We start from the raw sequence: 22,092 nt of genomic DNA on the forward strand, positions 1-22,092 counted from the left end.
TTGGTAGGTGTAGTTTCATGTGTAGAGTAGGGATGCACCGAATCCACTATTTCACATTCGGCCAAACCCAAGAATCCTTCGCGAAAGATTTGGCCAAATACCGAACCCTAATTTGCATATGTAAATTAGGGATGGGAGGGGAAAAACATTTTTTACTTCCTTGTTTTGTGACAAAAAGTCACATGATTTCCCTCCACACCCCTAATTTGCATATGCAAATTAGGATTCAGATTCGGTTTGGCTGGGCAGAAGGATTCGGCCAAATCCAAATCCTGCTTAAAAAGGCCGAATCCTGGATTCGGTGCATCCCTAGTGTAGAGACCTGAAGGCTGCCACCCAGAGATATGAAAGTCTAGCAAAAAAAAACAATGGCAATCGGTTACGTGCGCAGAGTCTGATCTTTGTCTGTCTTCTCCTCACCTCAAACCCAGCCCCCACTGCAAGACTTCTCTGATGCTTCTGCCTGTCTCTAGAATTCTTTTCCATGTCCTTCCCTTCCCACACAGATTGTGCACTTCCCTCAGTTCAAAGGCTCTCTTATGGCCCACCTGTTAAAGGAAAACTATAACCCCAAAATGAACACTTAAGCAACAGATAGTTCATATCATATTAAGTGGCATATTAAAGAATCTTACCAAACTGGTTTATATATTTAAGTAAATATTGCCCTTTTACATCTCTTGCCTTGAGCCACCATTTTGTGATGGCCTCTGTGCTGTCTCAGAGATCACCTGACCAGAAATACTGCAGCTCTGACTGTAACAGGAAGAAGTGAGGAAGCAAAAGACACAACTCTGTCTGTTAATTGGCTCATGTGACCTAACATGTATGGTTTGTTGGTATGTTTGGGAGTACAGTGAATCCTACGATCCTAGGGGGCGGCCCTTATTTTTTAAAATGGCAATTTTCTATTTATGATTACCCAATGGCACATACTACTAGAAAAGTATATTATTATGAAAATGGTTTATTTACATGAAGCAGGATTTTACATATGAGCTGTTTTATGCAATATCTTTCTATAGAGACCTACATTGTTTTGGGGGTATAGTTTTCCTTTAAAAGCATATCTGATTATTAGAATGAAGTCAACATACCAAAAAATAATCACTAGTTCTTTCCAAGTAGCTTATGTGACAATTGTCCCCCTTTCCTTTAGAGCGAAAGCTCTTGCAAGCCTAGTTCTCCTTTCCTCCTATGTTCTATACTACGTCCATTAATTTATATTATATTGCTGGAGCTATATAAATACCTGACGATACCCATGATTAACCATTTACCAAAAATCATTTTAGCACCTGAAACTTACCTTATGAGGTCCTCCAGCACAGCCTTCCTTCTCCAAATCTTCTTTGAGAGAAATTTAAGTACCCTTACCCTGACTATGAGCACTCCATCTGCTCTCCATCCTGGACTTGGAGAAGGGCCAAGCCAGAGGATCACAGAAGGTAAGTTTTTGGGGCTCTAATTAAAGTTGCATATGGCTACTTGTTAAGGGATATGGAATAGTAACCCTTGAATAACACTTTTCTTTGGTACGGAACCTTGGTTTTCTGTCTTCATAGACAAAATTCTTGGCAATTGATATTAGAAACTAATGATGACATCTCCATTGCTCCCTTACATGCTCACAAAAGCAACTGGTGAAAAAACCTTTGGTTGGTGTTGCTGAATTACACCAGCAACTGCTGGACATGGGAATATGCTGAATACTACAGCTGATATATATTATATCTTAATGTTAGTGTATTTATCAATTATTTAGAGTTGCTGAAATATCCACAGATAACAAGCAATATTCTAGAACATTCCAGCCAAGGTTGTGTGCTATAATATGCCAACAATGAAGATATAGGTTAGGGGAAGCTCCAATAGGAAAAATCAGCAGTAATTAGAATTTAGTGCAAGGCTACCGATTTTAATGTGCCGTTCCAAAACTTATGCAGACAGAAAATAATTAGGATCTTAACCAGATCACCAAGAGGCTCATAGGGTTTCACTAAACGTAAGGTTGTTTATATTACTTTCTATCTAAACTCTTGCTTTATGCCTTTTTTAAAAAGTTGAGAGGCTTCTAATAGTTAATTGAATAGACTATGATATATTAAAACTGAAGGGTTTACGTAAATAAAACATTTTCAATCAATTTACAGTTATTATCATCCACTTGGAAATCTGCTTTAAGGACTACCCTATAACAAATAAGGGAAGGTTGTGTCAAAAATTTTTAAATCACTAAGCGGGGCTGTGTATTTGTCCTAGGACAAGGAATAGCATTTTACAATTGGGGTTCCAAAAATTAGGCACCCCCAAGTGACTATTTTTACTTACCTGACACCCCGGGCCGGTCCTCCGATTAGCAGAAAACCGCACCGATCCGGGGTTATTCTAGTGAGCACCACGGAGAGATCATCTTCCTGCTTCATAGGTTTTCAAATTTCCCGGGGCAATTGCGTGTGCAGTAGTGTGAAATTGACAGCTTTTTCGTTGAAGTCCGGCTTTCCACTCTATTGTGCATGCGCAACTGCGAGAAGACCTGAAGAAGCAGGAGCAGGATCTCTCCATGTTGGTCACTAGAAGAACCCGGGCTGGTTTTCTGCTGATAGGAGCACCGGCCTGGGTGTAAAGTAAGTAAAAGTAGTCTCTTGGGGGTGCCCAACTTTTGGCACCCCAAGTGTAAAATGCTATTCCTTCTCCTTTATGGACTACCCTAACATAATATCCAACATTCCAAGTTTCATTTCCTTAAGTTTCTGTGAAGTTTTAACTGGCTCATCTTGCAGTAAGGTTTCCCTAAACCATTAGTTTTCCAGGCTGACTGGCAACAACCTTTCTTTTTTGCCTCCAGTAGCCCTGCTGTTGTATTATACCCACCTTACTAGAAGCCAACAAGGGGCATGGTCTTATTTAAAGATGGACAAAACCAGTCAAACAAGACTGCATTTATAATTCTGGGGCAACGCTCACCTGTTTCTCCTGTACCAATCACAAGTGCCAGATGGCACATTGGCCATGTGACATACAATAAATGATTTAGGATTGATAACAGGAGATGTGTTGCTTCTTTATTTTACTAAACTTGTTTAAGGATTAAAAAGACAAGGCAAAAAGAGCCCTTAAGACTTTATCTTCAATAAAAAAATAGCCCTTGTCCTGTGGAACCAATGTTGGCATTTTGTTGGTGCAATAATATGCTTACATAGCAAACACCTGGAACAAAACATATACACAGTAATACATGTGACAATTTGCTTTTCACCAATACATCAACATTAGTCATGGCACTGTATACGGATATCACTTGAGTACAATGAACACAATGGAATGGAGAAGCATGCTATGGGCAATGCAAAAACAGCAGTCCCTTTCCTCTCACCAAATGCATTTTCTTTAATGGGTCTCATGAAACATAACTCTTTTCATACCCATCTCAGGGGATCTCAGCTCCGGTGCCATGAATTACACACTTGGGGGCAGTTTGGGTGGGCATTACAGCAGACAGTAAAATCTCAGAGTTCAGTAGAAATAAATGTTTCTAATTGTGCTCTGATTTGAAGAGCAACTTATAAGGAGAGAGGGTCCTTTACACTAGGCCCAGTATACACCTGTGTTCAACACTAATCAAATAATTGTATAGGTCCAATGGATTTCAGCCAGATCGATAAAAGACTCTCCATCCTTATCCAGCCATTTAGGTAGCTATCAAACCACTGGATCTGGATCTGTACAGGCCTTTTCCTTCATCACTGTTGATGTAACCAAGTTGTCCAATGACTTTGCTTTCATTCATGTGAGCCCTGTTTTTGATTTTTTTATAAACAAACAATAAAGCAAATGGGACATGTTGGGCCATCTTTTACGATTTTGCACACTGGGCAGAGATAGGCATAACATATTACAAACAAAATCCCTATTTGTATTTATACAGGATAGGACCTAAATCCAAAATGGGAAAATCCTAAATCAAGAAGCTTCTTTTAGAAAATACAAAAAGAATGCTCTACCATACATAACCTACAGGTTATTCAACCATCGACACTTGACCTCTATCTGTGGATTCCCAAGAAACGGCAGCATTCTATGAATATCCTTACTTAAATCATGGCCCTATACTCTATATTTTGCATGACAAAAGGGTAGGTGGCGAGCCATTGCCATACACTTTAAACAACTTCTTATCAACAGTTCTTGCCATGAAAAAGCTTTCATCTTTTCTGCAACCATGCAGTCTCTTCGCTGAGTGTAACCTTTTCATTGAAACTGCTTCCAGCTGTCACGTCTATAGACATCGGTTATGCTTCAGTAAAGCTGGCAGCTCTCATCTACTAGAATTTGCTTATTTTTTTTATTAAATAAGAAATATCCTAGGCTCATGGCCTTATATTTACCTGAGTCATCACAGTCTTCTAAAATAATGCTCAAGACTGTTAATTTTTTAGAACAGGCCAAATATTGGCATCAAAAAGGCAGACTCTAGACTTTTAACTGGCACTGTCCCACCGGCAGACCTCTAATATTTCTATGCACTTTGTTTCTGCAACTGATGGAAGCCATAGACCCACCAGGGTAAAGAGTCAGAGACAAGCTATATTATACCATGATCCCAGAGACCCTTCGAATGAGCAATGATCAGTCTAGTGCTGCACCTGATTGCTCTGGTGTCAAGCATCCCAATTGCTGATTTCACCAAGAAGACCCCATGTCTTTAGTAGCATGGATAATGGTGTGTAGCCTCCATTTCTTAACAAAAGTCACAAAACGAAAGAAAAAAAAATAAACAATAAAAAGTGACAACTCAGAAACAAAAGAAAAAAAGCTTATAGAATGATCTCTTATCATGGTAACCCCATGTCCAAGGGTTTTCAAAACTTTTTTTTGGAATATCTATTGAACATTCAAATATAGGAAGAAATCATCCAGTAGTAAAGCAGTAGCCAAAAGGTATTTTGTAAAATTAAAAAAGTCTTTATTAGGACATATGTAAGCCATATATATGTCTTAATAAAGACTTTTTTAATTTAACTAAATATCTTTTGGCAGCTGCTTTACTACTGGATGATCTCTTCCTATATTTGAATGTTCGATATATTCCAATGTCATCAGTACCCACCTTACACATATCAATTGTTTGTGCCCCTTGTATTTAATATATGCAAGGAAAATCACTCTGTATGGCAATCCCCAAAACGGTACGAACACCTGATCTCTACTGTATGTTTAGCTACTTAGAAAATGTTTACAGATATACATATTACATTGCTGTTAGGCAGATAAAATAATTATTTTAATGCACAAAGCTTCACATTTACACATACCGTATATACTCGAGTGTAAGCCATCCCGAGTATAAGCCGAGGTACCTAATTTTACCTCCAAAAACTGGGAAAGCTTCTTGACTCGAGTATAAGCCTAGGGTGAGAAATGCAGCAGCTTCTGGTGAGTATCAATCAAAAAATTGAGGGTTTCTGCTCCCATTGGAGATGCCAGCGTCTTGTTTTTGGATGCCGGCGACCATTCTTGGACGCCGGCGAATATTCTTGGAGACAATTCTTGGACGCTGGCGACTATACTTAGGCGCCGGCAACCGTTTTTGCGCTTGACCCGAGTATAAGCTGAGGTAGAGTTTTTCAGCATATTTTGGGGGCTGAAAAACTCGGCTTATACTCGAGTATATACGGTACATACATTATCCTAGTATTGGTAAATTCCTATTTATGCTGAAGTGAAGCTTTGCTATGTTGTCCCTGGTCAGAAGTCACTCGTAAACCAAAAAATACCCCCCTCCTCCAACAGCCGTTTTTCTTTTAACGCTTCCAATGTAATTTACACTGAATTCTTTATTCTGGCGCAGGCATTGGATCAGCCCGATATTGCCCACCTATCTGGGAGAGATCCACTCGCTTGGCAACATCACCAAACGAGCGGATCTCTCTGCGTATGGCCACCTTTAGAAATGAAAAATGTTGCACATGCTATTTAAGATCAATTTCATCTTATATAATGGATAACGTTAATCCTCAAGGTCTAGCATCAAGTGAGTATATCAATTAAAAATATCAGGGACACTTCTAATAAATAAAAGTTTCTGGGCTGCATTGATTGCATAGTGGAGCTGGGTGCCTCAGCAAATGGAATTTTATAAAAGGGCAGATTGTCATGCAATCCGGCTGGGCGGTATGTTAAAATAGACGCTAAACGTCTAGACAAACAAAATCCAGACATGTACAATTGTATGTCTTATGTATCATGGCAAAGAAACAATTCATCAGAAACTTCTTTATAAAATATTCCACTGTCAAATAATCAATAATCTGAAGATTTCATGGTTTCGGGCGTTAAATCCGATGAATCAGATGTTTCGGCCATCAAATCCAAAAAATTCACAGTTTTCAGTGGAAAATCTGATTAGTTTGGAGGTTTTGGATTTTTTCACAATTTTATAGTTTTTTTTCCCCGAACAAGAAATTTTCCGGATTTTGATATATAACCCCTAAATAACTAGACATATATCTATCTAACTAACTATCAATCTATTTATCTCTCTCTCATATCTATCTATCTATCATCAATCTCTCTCTATCTATCTATCTCTCTGTCATCTATCTATAATCTCTCTCTCTCTTTAAATGAGTGCAGTTTTTATATGCTGCTTTATTGTAAAAGATTCTGGTACCCAGGCAATTGCTTTCTAAGAGTACAAATGTTTGGGGGGGGGGGGGGAAGAGAGAGAGAGAGAGAGAGAGAGAGAGAGAGAGAGAGAGAGAGAGAGAGAGAGAGAGAGAGAGAGAGAGAGAGAGAGAGAGAGAGAGAGAGAGAGAGAGAGAGAAATGATTAATGGTTTTGGGAAAAAAATGTGATTTTTTTTCTACTGTATTTGGCATTTAAAAAAAAAATCACTATAATCAGATTAATCATTTTTTCATATTTATATCAAAATACTGAGATAGACGACTATCTACCTTCTTATCCTGTGGTTCCAACTCAGTCTTAACTGACACAGGGAACAAGTTGGGGGCATTCATCATCTTTTGCTAGGCGTTGACCAGTTCACCCAGAAAAAACAGTGGGGCTCATTTATCAACACTGGGCAAATTTCAATGTCCTATTTTATGTTTTTGTTCCAGTACAATGGCCTTTTTCTATAAAAAATAATAATCAAGACACCGTCTGAAATAGGTAAGAAATGAGTAGACATTGAAGGAAAAATAGTTATTGTTTGCATTCAAAGCATTTGGAACTAATGTAATCAATAGAGAACTCTGCTGTGATTGAATGCAATTCTATTACAGCGGTGGAGTGATGTAGCTGACTGGTGTCATAGCTGGGATACAGAACATCTATATTGCATACTAATTCCACACTGACACTGAAAGTAGAGGACATGCACCGATATTCCTTCTGACATTTGCAAGTCTGAATAAAGTCACAGTATACCATACATAATCAAATCACCTGCAGGACGATTGGGTAAGATAACAGTTCTAAACCCTTGAATTGACAATATTATTGCCATATTATGGCGACTTGAGAACGGCCTTATGTATTGTGCATTTATACCAAAACTGATCTGCCTGTTGAACGATAGATCAATAGGAACATGTGGACATGGTGGTGAAAAGGGTGATAGTGAAAAATGGGAAAGGGGGTTAACAAGCAGGAAATTGGAAAGTCCTGATGAAAAATAAAGATATAATTGAATGCAAAGGGTCAAATTGATCTTTATCTATGGGGACCTTCCCAATAGACTAACATTGGTGCTCGGTAGGTTTTAGGTGGCGAAGTAGGTGGTCAAAGTTTTTTTTAAAGAGACAGTACTTCGACTATCGAATGGTCGAATAGTCGAACGATTTTTAGTTCGAATCGTTCGATTCGAAGTCGTAGTCCAAGGTCAAAGTAGCCAGTTCGATGGTCGAAGTAGCCAAAAAAATACTTCCAAATTCAAAGTATTTTGTATTCTAATCCTTCACTTGAGCTAAGTAAATGTGCCCCGATGTGTCCCTAGTGGGCACACCTTTTGCGGTTTTCGGTAGGCATGCTCCAAATCCAGGATTCGGTACGGAATTCGGCCTTTTTCAGCAGGATTCGGCTGAATTCTTCTGCACGGCCGCACCAAATCTGAATTTGCATATGCAAATTAGGGGCGGGGAGGAAAATCATGTGCCTTTTTGTCAGAAAACAAGGAAGTAAAAAAGGTTTTCCTCTTCCCACCCCTAATTTGCATATGCAAATTAGGATTCAGATTCGGTTCGAGAGGATTCGGGAATTTGGCCGACTCCAAAATAGTGGATTCAGTGCATCCCTAATTTTCGGACATCTAAGCACCATGTGCCAGCCAAAAACTGCCAGTTGTACTTTAACAGCAGCAAACTGATGTGTATAGAAACATTGGGTTAAAACATTAGCGATAACAAAAAAAAATAATTTCAAAGACATTATTTTGTTTGCAGTTAAAACATTCTCATACCATAAAACATAATACACTAAAGAAGAAATGCTGTTCAAGAAAGCTTGTTGGTTAATGTAAAGTAGTTCTGAAAGAAAAAAAATATGATGCTGTTGTTATGAAAAAGAAAGAAATGTAACCTAGCCCCCTATTATAAAGCACTTTAAGAGCAATTCTATCTTGAGAGATTACGTGATTTCATTTTCACTCAAGATGTTCTCCGTTAGTGTTGTGCACACTCCTCCGAATTCAAAAACTTGTTTCAAGAAGGAATGGCAATTATTTACAAGTTGCATTTTTTTTTTCTTACAGAAAAAATAACCAACAGCTAAACAGAGAATGATTGTAAAAGATTGATCAAATAAAAATCGTTCAACGATTAAAACGATTAAATAGTTCGAATCCAACGATTTTTAGTGATCGATCGAAGGATTTCTATTCGATCAAAAAAACTTAGAAAAGTGCTGTGGAAGGTCCACATAGGCTAACATTGCACTTCGGTAGCTTTAATTTGGCAAAGTATGAAGTCAAAGTTTTTTTTAAAGAGACAATACTTCGATTATCGAATGGTCGAATATTCTAACGATTTTTACTTCGAATCGAAGTCGAAGTAAATTCGAAGTCGTAGTATCCTATTTGATGGTCGAAGTATCCAAAAAATTACTTCGAAATTCAAACTTTTTTAACTTCGAAAATTCATTCGAGCTTAGTAAATATGCCCCTAAAAGTTGGCTAAATGCTAAAAAAAAAAATCACAACTCTAATTAAGATTTGAAAGCAATTACTTTAAATTGCATTGTGAAAACTGGGTGGCTTTCACTGCAATCAGATAAAATGAAGACTTCAATTTAACTTACCAGTCTTCTTCTGAGCAAATTATCTAACAGTTACCACTCATAAATAAAGAAAATCTAAGGGGGTTATTTACTAAGCTCCGAATAGCCGAAATTTCCCAAAATACGAAAAATTTGTGATTTTTTTTTTATAAAATCGGACTTTTAAAAAAATCACGAATTTTTCTGGATTTATTAAACCCCAAAGGCTAAAAAGCCCGGATATAAAAACACGGCATCTCAAACCTGTCGAGGTTGCATAAAAGTCAATGGGAACAGTCCCACTGATTTTTGGTTGTGTCGGGGGTATCGGGCAATTTCATGATGTTTTTGGAGCTTTCCGGTGAAAACTCCAAAAAATTCGGAGATTTCTGGTAAAATCCACGGAAAAATCGAGAAAATCTGAGCTTTTCCTGCAAAGGTAATTTTCGGGAAAGCTATTTTGCGTATTCTGGCAGCTATTGCTTTGATAGTTCCTTACAATGAAGGATTGGTCAAAACCTAGATACTGAAAAGCAAACCAAATCCTGGATTCAGTGCATCCACATTTATTAATACAACCTCCTTACTGCATAATGAGTTTCACATTATGATTCAGTGCCCTTAGAGCAGTAAGGATGTTGCAATATTTTATTTGAATACATTTTTTATGTTTTATGAGTGCCTATCCCATTTTTGGTACTTATTAGTCTCCTAAAAACTTTAAAGCGATTCTGTCATGATTTTAAGGTGTAGTTTTTATTTCTAAATTACACTGTTTACACTGCAAATAATTCACTCTACAATATAAAATGTCATTCCTGAACCAGCAAGTGTATTTTTTTAGTTGTAATATTGGTGTGTAGGTGCATCTCAGGTCATTTTGCCTGGTCATGTGCTTTCAGAAAGAGCCAGCACTTTAGGATTGAACTGCTTTCTGGCAGGCTGTTGTTTCTCCTACTCAATGTAACAATGTGTTTCAGTGGGACCTGGATTTTTACTATTGAATGCTGTTCTTAGATCTGCCAGGGAGAGTTTATCTGGTTACCTTCCCATTGTTCTGTTGTTAGGCTGCTGGGGGGGAAAGGGAGGGGTGATATCAGTACAGCAGTAAAGAGTGACTGAAGTTTATCAGAGCACAAGTCACATGACTGGGGGCAGCTGGGAAACTGACAATATGTCTAGCCCCATGTCAGGTTTCAAAATTAAATATAAAAAAATCTGTTTGCTCTTTTGAGAAACGCATTTCAGTGCAGAATTCTACTGAAGCAGCACTATTAACTGATGCGTTCTGAAAAAAACATGACAGTATAACCTTAAGCCTGGGCAACAGCAAGAACTCAAATACAATGCCAGTGCTTGTAATGAAAAGACTGAAGAAGAAAATGCTGCATATTTTACAAAGGCTCAATCTTATTCCAACTGAAAAAGTGTAAGAGAATATAAAATCAGGTGCCCAAGTACCACCCAACCAAACAGGGACGGATCTTCAATTCGAAGATTTATTTAAAAAAAAATTTACTTCGAGTGAATAGGCTGAATTTGATCATTCGAATCTAATTCGATTTGAAGTATTTTTAAAAAAAACCCTTAGATGTTTCAAAGTCCACCAAATGACTCCAGATAGGTTCTAGGAGGTCCCCCATAGGCTAAAACAGTCTTTTGGCAGGTTTTAGATGGCGAATAGTCAAAGTCGAATTTTTAAAGAGACAGTACATGATAAATTTCGATATCCGAATTTTTTTCAAATTTGAATCGAATTTGCACTATACCCGAGTTGACATACAAAGTATCTCATGAAAAGGGTTAATGAAATGCACAATTATGTCTCTCGCTCACTCTGGATTTAAGGTACATCTGTTTATCTCTCTTAAGCAGTTGCACCAGAAGAAGGACCCCAGAGGTCCGAAACATGTAGTGCTAAATGCATCTCGAATAAACGTCTTCACTGCTTCACTAAATCAGCTCTCCGGTGAAATCCTCATTTTCTACATGATACCTCTTCCCTGGACTTGGCAAAACCAGATCACTGTTGGATCGAGCTATTACCTATACATACGGTTTGTGGCAACAAGTTATTTGTATTTTAAACTCAAATTGTTCTACTATTTTCTGATAACTCAGTTCTTTGATTCTTGCCTGTCCTGACCATTGAGAAACCAGTTTATTCACTGGAGACATCACTACTACACTGTTGCTATTCCTGCCTGTTCTCCACAGTTGGGTCCCTCCTCCTGAATTCCCAGTTCAAGCGGATGCATTTCGGCACAGTGATGTCACAGCGGGGTGGCACCAGTATAATGACTCCAGCTCTGACATCGTGATGTTACCAGGTCACATCGTGCAAACTCTCGCCAATTAAATACTCGTTTTCAAACACCTGACCAGGAAGTGCTCCCTGCTGACTGGTTGCTGTGGGTTATTAGACCCATAGTAGAAAAAACTGCAGCTTTGTTGCCCAAGAAGGGTCTTAGATGAACTCTATGGATAGGTACGTTCACATAAAACCACCAAACCTGTAAACAATAAACAAACCTCTGGCGTTCAACACTAAATGAAGCTGGTGCCTGACTACAATACAATCAACATGTTGATGTTCAAAGGCTAAAACACACACACAGAGTTTAGGATAAACAATTTGTGACACCAACAGACAAACAAATATCACACCAAACACAGACACTCTATAACACTGCACAGTTTGGATGGAAATGTGACATTGATGCGCATGTTACATTTATAGTATGTGGGAATATTGCTAAAAACAAAATGGTAGGAAAAACAAGGTGCCCCAGTATAAAAAGTAGATAGCTCACCAAGTAGTAGATGTGGTTCAGGTGCAAGAGCCCCAGACCCCCAGCTTTAGGGCAGAGACACACGCTCAGATTCAGGGAGATTAGTCGCCCAGCGAAAATCTCCTCTTCTTCGGGGTGACTAATCTCTAGAATGTAAATTGCCGACTGGATGGCACTCGGTCCTGTGGATCCATTTGAGTGCCAGACAGCCCTGCTCTTCTTTCGAAATATTCTGGTTTGCTGCTCCCTAAGGGCAGATTCAGGGAGATTAGTTGCCCTGAAGAAGAGGAGATTTGTCGCCAGGCAACTAATCTCCCCGAATCTGAGCGTGTGTCTCTGCCCTTAGGGAGCGGCAAACCAGAATATTCGAATGAAGGGCAGGTATGTGTGGCACTCAAATTGATCCACAGGACCAAAATATTTTAGTTAAAAAAATATATCTGTATTTGTCAAAGTTAAAAAAGTATCCTTGCAGCTCCATCTGGCCTATGCATGCATAGGTACGAAATAGAGATATTTTTTTAACCAAAATATTTTGGTTCTGTGGATCCGTTTGAGTGCCGGACAGCCCTGCTCTTCTTTCGAATATTTAAGATTGCTAAAAACACACATCCCTTAAAGTAGCAGCATGTAGCAAGGTCATCGGAAAAATGTTGTTAAAGTCCACAACTGCATATTTCATTTACGTAGCACAAGCAAATCTGTCTTTTAGGGTACCTCCAAATGAAAAAGACTTACCTTGTTGTTAAGTAAATGGTCACTAAAACACACAAGAGATCGGGGCATAGCTCATAGGTACTGGGGCATCTGCATGTAAAATTCTCAAAACTTGTACTTAAAGGAGAAACAAACCCCTTATTAAAAAAAAACCCTACCCCCCTACCCCACATAGACCCTGTTCTCCCACCTCCGCCTCAACCTAGCTGCTACCCTGGGCAAATGCCCCTAACTTTTTAGTTACCCCTTGGTGCAGATTCAGGGATTGGAGTTCACGGCAGCCATCTTCCAGGTCTTCGTGTCTTCTTCCGGCACTTCGGCAATTTCCGTAAATTTCAACGCAAACCGGGAAATTGCTCCAACTGCGCATGCGCCGCCATGCTGGTCTCATTGTCAGATTACTGAAGACCCATAAGGTGGCTGCCGTGAACTCTGATTCCTGAATCTGCACGGAGGGGTAAGTAAAAAGTTAGGGGCATTAGCCCGGGGTAGCAGCTAGGCTGGGGGGAGGGGGGTCTAGGTGGGGTAGGGGTTTTTTTCAATAAGGGGGTTGTTTCTCCTTTAAAAGAAGAATCTCAGTTGTCTTACAGTCTCGTGTGAAAACGATATTGATGATATATTTTTAAACCACCCCTAACATTATCTACAATGGTATTTGGATTGGCCTATAAGTCTATTTTTTTGTCTCCGGAAATACAAGTGTCCACTTTCTTGTGCAATGATGACCAGTTCCGTAGAGCCGTTGAAAGGTTTAAGTTTCAGTGGAACTGTCCTGTTTATATCTGACTTGAGATTTAAATAGGAGACATTTATTACATTCAAGATGAAGACGTATTCTATATACCAGTTACAAAACTTTGCACGCCATCATTTTGCATTAACATACATATCATTGGAAAACCGGCTCAGTTAACACAATCAAAATGCGCAGAAGATAGGCATAAGAAGAGGAAACAGACAGAAATATGCGGTTATCTTTTGAGAAGAAGGAAAAGAAAAAAGGGGGAGCAGGGCTCCCGTTCTCACACCAATGACACAATAAGCACACTACACCAAAAATATGGAAAAGTAAGAGAGCAGAGAGAAAGCAAAACCAGTGAATCTATGAAAACGGAAAGTGGAAAATACAACCTGAGAAAAGGAGGGGGCAGCAATCCAAATGTCCTGGAAAAAAAACGTGTAGTTTGGTTCATGAGCCAGTTCTTAAATATTTATTGCTTGGTCATGGAATGAATTAATGAACTGAGCTGCTCAAACACACACACAGTACCGTGTTATAAGCTGGAATTCAAACACAACGACTGCTTATGGCCTATCTACAGCAACAGCCATGGAAGCCAGATACACAATATATACACAGGCACAAACACGGGTACTATCTCGAGTTCATGTATAAAATAAGGGTAGATGAAAAGATGGTATGGGACAGAAATACACAAAGTAATACATTGCCCTCCTGCAAAGCTCCCCTCCATTAAATTCTTTCAGACTATTAGGGGATTATTTTGTTCTTTGAAATAATAATAAATCTAAGAATATTTCATGCTACTTTCCATTTACAGACCAGGTTAATACCAGTTATAGAACAGGAATACTGAGGCACTTATAAAGGGGCGGTGGAATATACAGAAACCAGGAATGCTGGGATGATGAGACAGCTGGAGTTGAATGGACTGACCAAAACTAACGGCTGATTGTTTGCCATTGGCAACTTCACTTGTTACATTTACCACCTATGTTCAAAGATGATCCTTACAGTGTTTAAAATATGGAATGTATATATGTATATATATATATGTATATATATATATATATATATATATATATATATATATATATATATATATATATATATATATATATATATATGTTTTATTTAAATAGATCTTTCTGCAAGCCCACCTTAAGTACTAAACATTCAGGGGCAGAAGTGGCAATGGCATAACTGTTCTCCAACTGCCAGAAAGAAAGCAAGGACAGCCAGCAGAACATTTTCTACTATTAAGCCAGTAACAAAAAAAAAGCAATGTCAAAGGAGTCCCTGCCAGAGAATAGAAACTTGCATTCAAGACTTGCTGGCACTAAAGAGAGGACTAAAGATGGCCATACACGGGCAGATAAAGCTGCCTATAATGGTTCTTTAGACCAATTCGTCAATTTATCTGCCTGTGTATGGGGGCTTCCGATGGGTCTCCCCAAACGATATCAGCAATGATAATGATCGGGAAGGTTACATTTTTCCACTAGGGCCAAATGTTCGGATTACCCCAATATAGCCCTGCTGTTGGTGGGCATATCGGTGAAAGATCCGCTCGTTTGGCGATGTCGCCAGACGAGCGGATCTCTTCATGTATGGTCAGCTTAAAGGTGGCCATCAGGGGTGTTTCGCCAATGAGGCGAGTTGAGGCTGTCACCTCAGGCGGGAGCACCCCACTAGGTACCAGGGGCAGCAAAAATGCTGCTTCTGGTATTTTAAGAGCTAATTTCCGGGGGAGGGGGGCAGCAGCAACTGCTGCTGCCTCAGGCAGCAGAGGGGCCAGGATCACCCCTGGTGGCCATACACAGGCCGATAAAAGCTGCCGACAGACCGAGTCGGCAGCTTATCGGCCCGTGTATGGGGCCCCCCGACGGACTTCCCCGATCTGGCCGAAAGTCGGCCAGATCTCGATCGGATGGGACTAACAAAAATTTGGCCACATCTTCCGCGAAGGATTCGGGGGTTTAGTCCAAAGGCCTCCCGCACTCTGTTCACCATTTTAAATGACCGGGTGCTTCCTTGGTTTGCTCATTCATATATCTTGAAGAAAGTAGGAGCACACCGATTGTTTTTGAAATACACATTTTATTTATCCATTTAAAAAGAGGGACAGGCCAACGTTTCGTTCTCCGTCTAACAGGTCTTGATAAAGAGAACAAAATTATATTACTGGCAAAACTGCAGGTATTGAAGGGAGTTGATTGAGTAGGAAATAGGCGATTGCACTCAGATACGAGCTATTTACAGGTTTGCTTTCTACAACTCTTCCTTCCCACAATGCAGCCTTTTAGGATTTCCTCAAATGTAATAGATTGTTACATTAGCAACAGTCCTTTAGCCACTAACTAGCCTGACCTCTACTCACAAATTCTTATAAGTTTCCCCTTTTTTGAAAAAAAAACTCAAGAGAGAAAACAGGGCTGGTGCTGCCCTAGACACAGGACCTCAGCCTCTCTACTTTTGATCACACATACAGTCCTGTGCCCATTGCAAAGACAGCAGTAACCATGTGGACACATGTGCTTGACGGCTGGCTAGGTGGAATTTCCTGGAAATTAACTATTTTTCTCAATAGGCACCCTTCCTTGGCATGGGCCCTAGGGTGTCTATACATTACATGAAGCCCTGATCAAGATGTGTAAAGCCAAGTGTAAAATTCTGGTGCATAAAAACTGGTGTAAAAATCACACCTTTTATTTACTCAATATTTTCTCGTTAGCCTTTTTCCCTTCAGTCAAAAAATGTGAGTATTCTTTACTATAAAATCTGAATTTCTAATGGGGAAATTTTTTTTTTTCGAGATTTATTATACCCTCAGGATGGAAAAAGTCAGAATCCGAAAATCCTCCATCTCAAAGTCAATGGGAGAGGTCCCTATCCTATATGGAAGTTCCTGTGGTCTACCTTGGAATTAGCAGAAAATCTGACTATTTCAGGCTTTTTGGACAAAAATCCCAAAAATTCTGACTTTTCGGGAAAAAGCCTGAAAAAAACCAAGCAATTCAGGAAAAAAATCAGAAAAAACTGATTTTATATCGATTTTATCAAGTTATTCCCCAATCAGATTAAATATCTTTTTGACAATAAACAAGGTCAAATTGTGGATTCTAGTTTGCTCGGACTTTTTTCAAAATATTCAAAACAATTGATAATTTTTTTAAACAATCCCCTAAATTTCAAACCTATCTGCCAAGGAGATAGTAGTTTCATTAGCTAGAGGTAGGCTTGGGGGAATTTGACCCTTTTCGCCAAAAATTCGCCGCCGGTGGAATGTCGCCAACACCCATTAAAGTCTATGAGCGTCAAAAATTACGCACAATACCATACAAGTCTATGGGCGTCATTTCTGCAGCGAAACAAGGCGTAAATATTCGCCCAGCCCTAGAGCACTTACAACTATGCTCACTCGACCACACACTGAATGGCCACAATCCATAGATACCTGCAAACTCTGCTCCACAAAGTTTTGCATTTACACAGCAGACCTGTTTACTTTTATTGCTTTGCAATTACACCCTATGGATGCAAAGACTATTCCTTGCTTGTACATATACAATTATATAGGTGTATATATATATATATCACATTGTTACTTAGTAAATGATTTTAGTGATAATTGGTGCCCTTTAAGGAAGACAAAGTCACACTTAAATTTTACCTTGAAGACATTAAAAGAAAGAAAAGTATTTAAGTGGTATTCGGTCTACTTTACCCCTTTTTAGACAAAAAAAGGGGTAAAAAACGCCAAGCAAATACATAAAGTATAAGATGTGCACAGCCAGAGCAGGAAAATCATAAAATTATGAACAAAAACGATTTATCGGACACTTGGGTTGTTTCACTGTTTTAAATTAAATGAAGGTCAGACGAACCTTCCAACCAGAAAGTCCTTAATTTGTCCCTTAATTCTGTGATTACATAGGGGCAGATTTACTCAAGGGCGAAGTGACTAACGTTAGCAAAAATTCGCCAGCGTGGCGTCATTACATTAATTTGCCAATTTACTAATGGACGCAGGCATAACTTCGCTAGCGAAGAAGATAGACTCTAGTAATTTGCTCCCTTTCGCCTGGCGAAGTTGCTCTCTGGCGAATGGACGTAACTACGCAAATTCGCTAAGATGCAGATTTTACTGAATGTTACCTATTGAGCCAGACTTGCCTTCACCAGACCAGGCGAAGTGCAATAGATTAGATAGAACTTCCTCAAAAAATAGTTTAACATTTTTCTAAGTCCCAAAAAACGCTGGCGACTTTTTTTTAATTTTCAGGGTGATAGGCTGCAAAAGATCGTAAATTCTCATCTTCCCCCCTACATTTCCTAACACATGGAACATAAACTATACACTGGGCTCATAAGTAGGGCAATATAACAACTCTATTTTATTTTATTAAGGTTCCCTGGACTTGTGTAATGTAATGTATTTGCTGCAACATATACGTCCATTCAACTTTATCATTTCCTGCCGTATGCAAATTAGGCAACGCTAGCACAACTTTGCTTGCCGAATTAACGCTAGCGCAACTTCGCTTCACTTGCCGCAGTAACTCTAGCACTACTTCGCCAGCAATCGGTGCCCTGGATGCACCTTCGAATTTTAGTGAATTAGCGTTGTCCTGGAGAATTTACACCTGGCGAAGTGTTGCGATGTGAGCGAATCGGGCGCTTAGTGAACCTGCCCCATTATTTCTAACTGTATTATTTTTAGGGATGCACAGAATCCACTATTTTGGATTCGGCCAAACCCCTGAATCCTTCACAAAAGATTCGGGCAAACCCTGAACTGAATCCGAACCCTAATTTGCATATGCAAATTAGGGGGTGGGAATGGGAAAACATTTTTCACTTCCTAGTTTTGTGACAAAAAGTCACACAACTTCCCTCCCTATCTCTAATTTGCATATGCAAATTAGGATTTGGGTTCAGTTCGGCCAGGCAGAAGGATTCAGTCGAATCCGAATCCTGCTGAAAAAGGCTGAATCCCGAATCAAATCCTGGATTCGCTGCATCCCTAATTATTTTCTATACCCTCAGTTGATAATCTCTATTGCTGTGTGCATGCTAAGAGTTTGGCTTTATTTGGTTCTCTATATGCCAAAAGTACGTGCACAGCTGCCTGTACTTAATCTTATTCCAAAAGCAAGGCTATTAACAGTATTTTGGGATGGCCAACCATAGATGCTATCGAAGGCTGCACCTGGCTAGTCCTCTTGGCCCTCTACTATTCTAGTAAGGGTTTCAAATCGACACTAATGGAGGGTGACCAGGCCAGGCATTAGGGTTCCAGTTCATCCCATATGTGTTCAGTTGGGTCATGTTCCTCCACTGCAATTTCAACAAAGCCATTTGTGTAAGAAACTTAGTTTGTGCATAAGTGCATTACTAAGCTCAAACAGGAAAAAGTCTACCCCAATCTTTTGCCAATAGTTTGTACGAGCCATTGCTGTCATGATTTTTCTGATGTAGTTTGTATTTCTAAATTACAGTTTACACTGCAAATAATTCACTCTGCCATGTAAAATTTCATTCCTGAACCAACAAGTGTATATTTTAGTTGAAATATTGGTGTGTAGGTGCATCTCAGGTCATTTTATCTGATCATGTACATTCAGAAAGAGCCAGCACTTCAGGATGGAACCACTTTCAGGCAGGCTGTTGTTTCTACTACTCAATGTAACTGAAGAAGTCCCAGTGGGATATGGATTTTTACTACCAGGGTACTGTTATCTGGTTACCTTACCATTGTTCTGCTGATGGGCTGCTGGGCTGATGGGCTGCTGGGAGGGGGTGATATCAATCAACTTGCAGTACAGCAGTATAGAGTGACTGCAGTTCATCAAAACACAAGTAACATGACTTGGGGCACTTGGGAAACTGACAATATGTCTAGCCCTACATCAGATTTCAAAATTAAATATAAAAAAATCTGTTTGCTCTTTTGAAAAATAGATGTCAGTGCAGAAGTCTGTTGGAGCAGCACTATTAACTGATGCATTAAAAAAAAAAAAAAAAAACAACAACATTTTTTTCCCATGACAGTATCCCTTTAATGATAGCTAAAAAAAATGCTTAAGAGAACTGTCACACTTCAAGCCCCGTAGGCTTTAGAACTACAGTTTGGCCTTCCCTGCCTACTGGAATAATCTATAAATTAAATACATTACAGAATGTCTTAAAATCTCCACAGTTTAGAGCAGAACATCTTGGCTAGTCTAGATTAATGTCACATAAAAAAATAAAATTTCAATGACAATTAAAGCCTTGAGTCCAGATTTCCCTGCCTTTACAAACTAGTGTTAACTGGTAGATGCCAATAGGAACTTATGGGATTTCTTTCAGGAACTCATACTGGAAAAGGCAACATAAAGGCAATAGGTCGGGGGGTGGATATGTTTTCATAAACACAAATTAAATCTTTAATTAGCCAGTGACTGTTTAAACTACACTGTTTTGGAATGGACAGCATAGTTATTAAAGATGAAGAACTAATGCTCGAGGCATCTGCCACCCATGACTGTTGTAGGAATACAGTTTCCATTAACTTCCCACAACAGCTAGAAAAACACCGGGTACTCAAACCTGAACTTGTTAGTACTTTGCATCATTAATAAATAAGCTCTGCATCGAAGCTGGTTTCAGAAAGAAAAACTGCTTACAAAATGAGTGACGGATAATGAGACAAATACAGATTCATCGCATATCACTGTGATGCAGCAAATAATATTACTATCCCGTCAGCACTTATTGGACTTGCAATGTGTCGGCATTATCCTATATTGAATTTGGAATCTATTCATAAGACCACAACCAGGGTGGAATGCATCTAACCAAATTTAATTTCCAGGTTGTTCACCTTCAAACAACTAGTTGTTTTCAGATAGATCACCAGAAATAACGACTTTTTCCAATTACTTTCCATTTTCTATGTGTGACCGTTTTTCTAATATTGAAGTGTAAAGTGTCAGTTCTAAAGCAGCTCTGGGAGGGGGGGTCGCCGACCCTGTAAACTGTTCTAAATTGATACATTTAGTTGATACATTTCTTAGCTTTGTCCCTGCTGAGCAGAATCTCTGGGTTTCATTACAGGCAGCTGTTAGAATTGATACAATAGTTACTGATACTCCAGAGATGCTGCTGAGAAATGTATCAACTAAGGGGCACATTTTCATAGGGTCGAATATCGAGGGTTAATTAACCCTCGATATTCGACCGTCAAAGTAAAATCCTTCGACTTCGAATATCGAAGTCAAAGGATTTTGCTATATTCTACGATCGAACGATCGAAGGAATAATCGTTCGATCGAACAATTAAATCCTTCGAATCGAATGATTTGAAGGATTTTAATCCATCGATCGAAGGATATTCCTTCGATCAGGAAATTGTTAGGAAGCCTATGGGGACCTAACATTGGCCTCGGTAGGTTTTAGGTGGCGAACTCTTTTTAAAGAGACAGTACTTCGACTATCGAACTTTCGAATACTCGAACGATTTTTAGTTCGAATGGTTCAATTCGAAGTCGAAGGTCGTAGTCGAAGTAGCCCATTCGATGGTCGAAGTAGCCATATTCGACCATTCGAAATTCAAACTATTTTTCCTCTATTCCTTCACTCGAACTAAGTAATTGGGCCCCTAAATGTTGCAAAATTGTACAGTTTAGAGTCTGTGCCTGAATTACTGAGCTGCCAGACTCAAACACCAGCGACAGGGACATTCAACTTTACACTAAGATTTTGGAAAAACAGTAAAAAATAAATAATAGAAAGTAATTGAAAAAAGTCTTTATTTTTAGGGAACAATCTGAAAACAACTGAACTGAAAAAAAAAGTGTTTGGAAAGTGAACAACCTCTTTAACATTTATAGAGGAGATAAAAGGCCATAAAAAGATTTGTTTGTTACAATTATTTCAGTCCTTCAATACATTGTAGATAGCTGTGGCCTCACAGACAGTAATATTTATTTTGCTCAGGGGTTTCTGTATCCTTAAAGCAGCAATTCCAATTTGGGTCCAAAAATCTTCTTTTTTTATTTTTTTATTTTTTGACCTCAATGCACATGAATGACAGTAATAAGTGAAGACCATTATATACAGAAAAAGCACGCATTATTCATAAAGAAAACCTAGAACATAAAATACAGGGTGCTTCATTGAGAAAACATTTATCTCACATTTTCCAACAGAACGACTGCATCAATTAACAGCACCTAAAGGCTCACTTGTATTTGTCGTTTCTAATCTTCTGGTCTTATATACAGAAAGCCCATGAGATCAGGAGAAGCAGGAGACGCATTTAGCTATAGATTGGTTAGGGCCCCAAACTGTATTTTCACTTGTTAATAGATTTTAGTCTGAGCCTAAATGGATTTTATCTTGAGGTTCTTTCTATTAATATAACCCTCCAAATTCCTGATTTATAAATTCAGGATATTTTAGATGAACGATTCATAGTGTTTTGGGTCTATTTTGTGAAACAGGTTCATTCTGGGGATGTAGGTATTTATTACATACAGGTATGGGATCGTTATCCGGAAATCTGTTATCCAGAAAGGCAGTCTCCCATAGACTCCA

General features: G+C 38.9%; 1 protein-coding gene across 23 annotated transcripts in view; it reads right to left on the reverse strand.

Moving 5' to 3' along the window:
• The window catches only part of gphn.S (gephyrin S homeolog), a 220,965-nt gene that overhangs the window by 21,857 nt on the left and 177,016 nt on the right, over nt 1–22,092 (reverse strand). For 13 of the 23 annotated variants that reach the window (XM_041574186.1, XM_041574188.1, XM_041574190.1 and 10 more), the window contains one exon: nt 13,899–13,931. In XM_041574186.1, the coding sequence (XP_041430120.1) occupies nt 13,899–13,931 (33 nt within the window). 23 annotated transcript variants of the gene reach the window in all.

Source organism: Xenopus laevis, chromosome 8S (assembly GCF_017654675.1).
Source record: "Xenopus laevis strain J_2021 chromosome 8S, Xenopus_laevis_v10.1, whole genome shotgun sequence".
NCBI lineage: Eukaryota > Metazoa > Chordata > Amphibia > Anura > Pipidae > Xenopus > Xenopus laevis.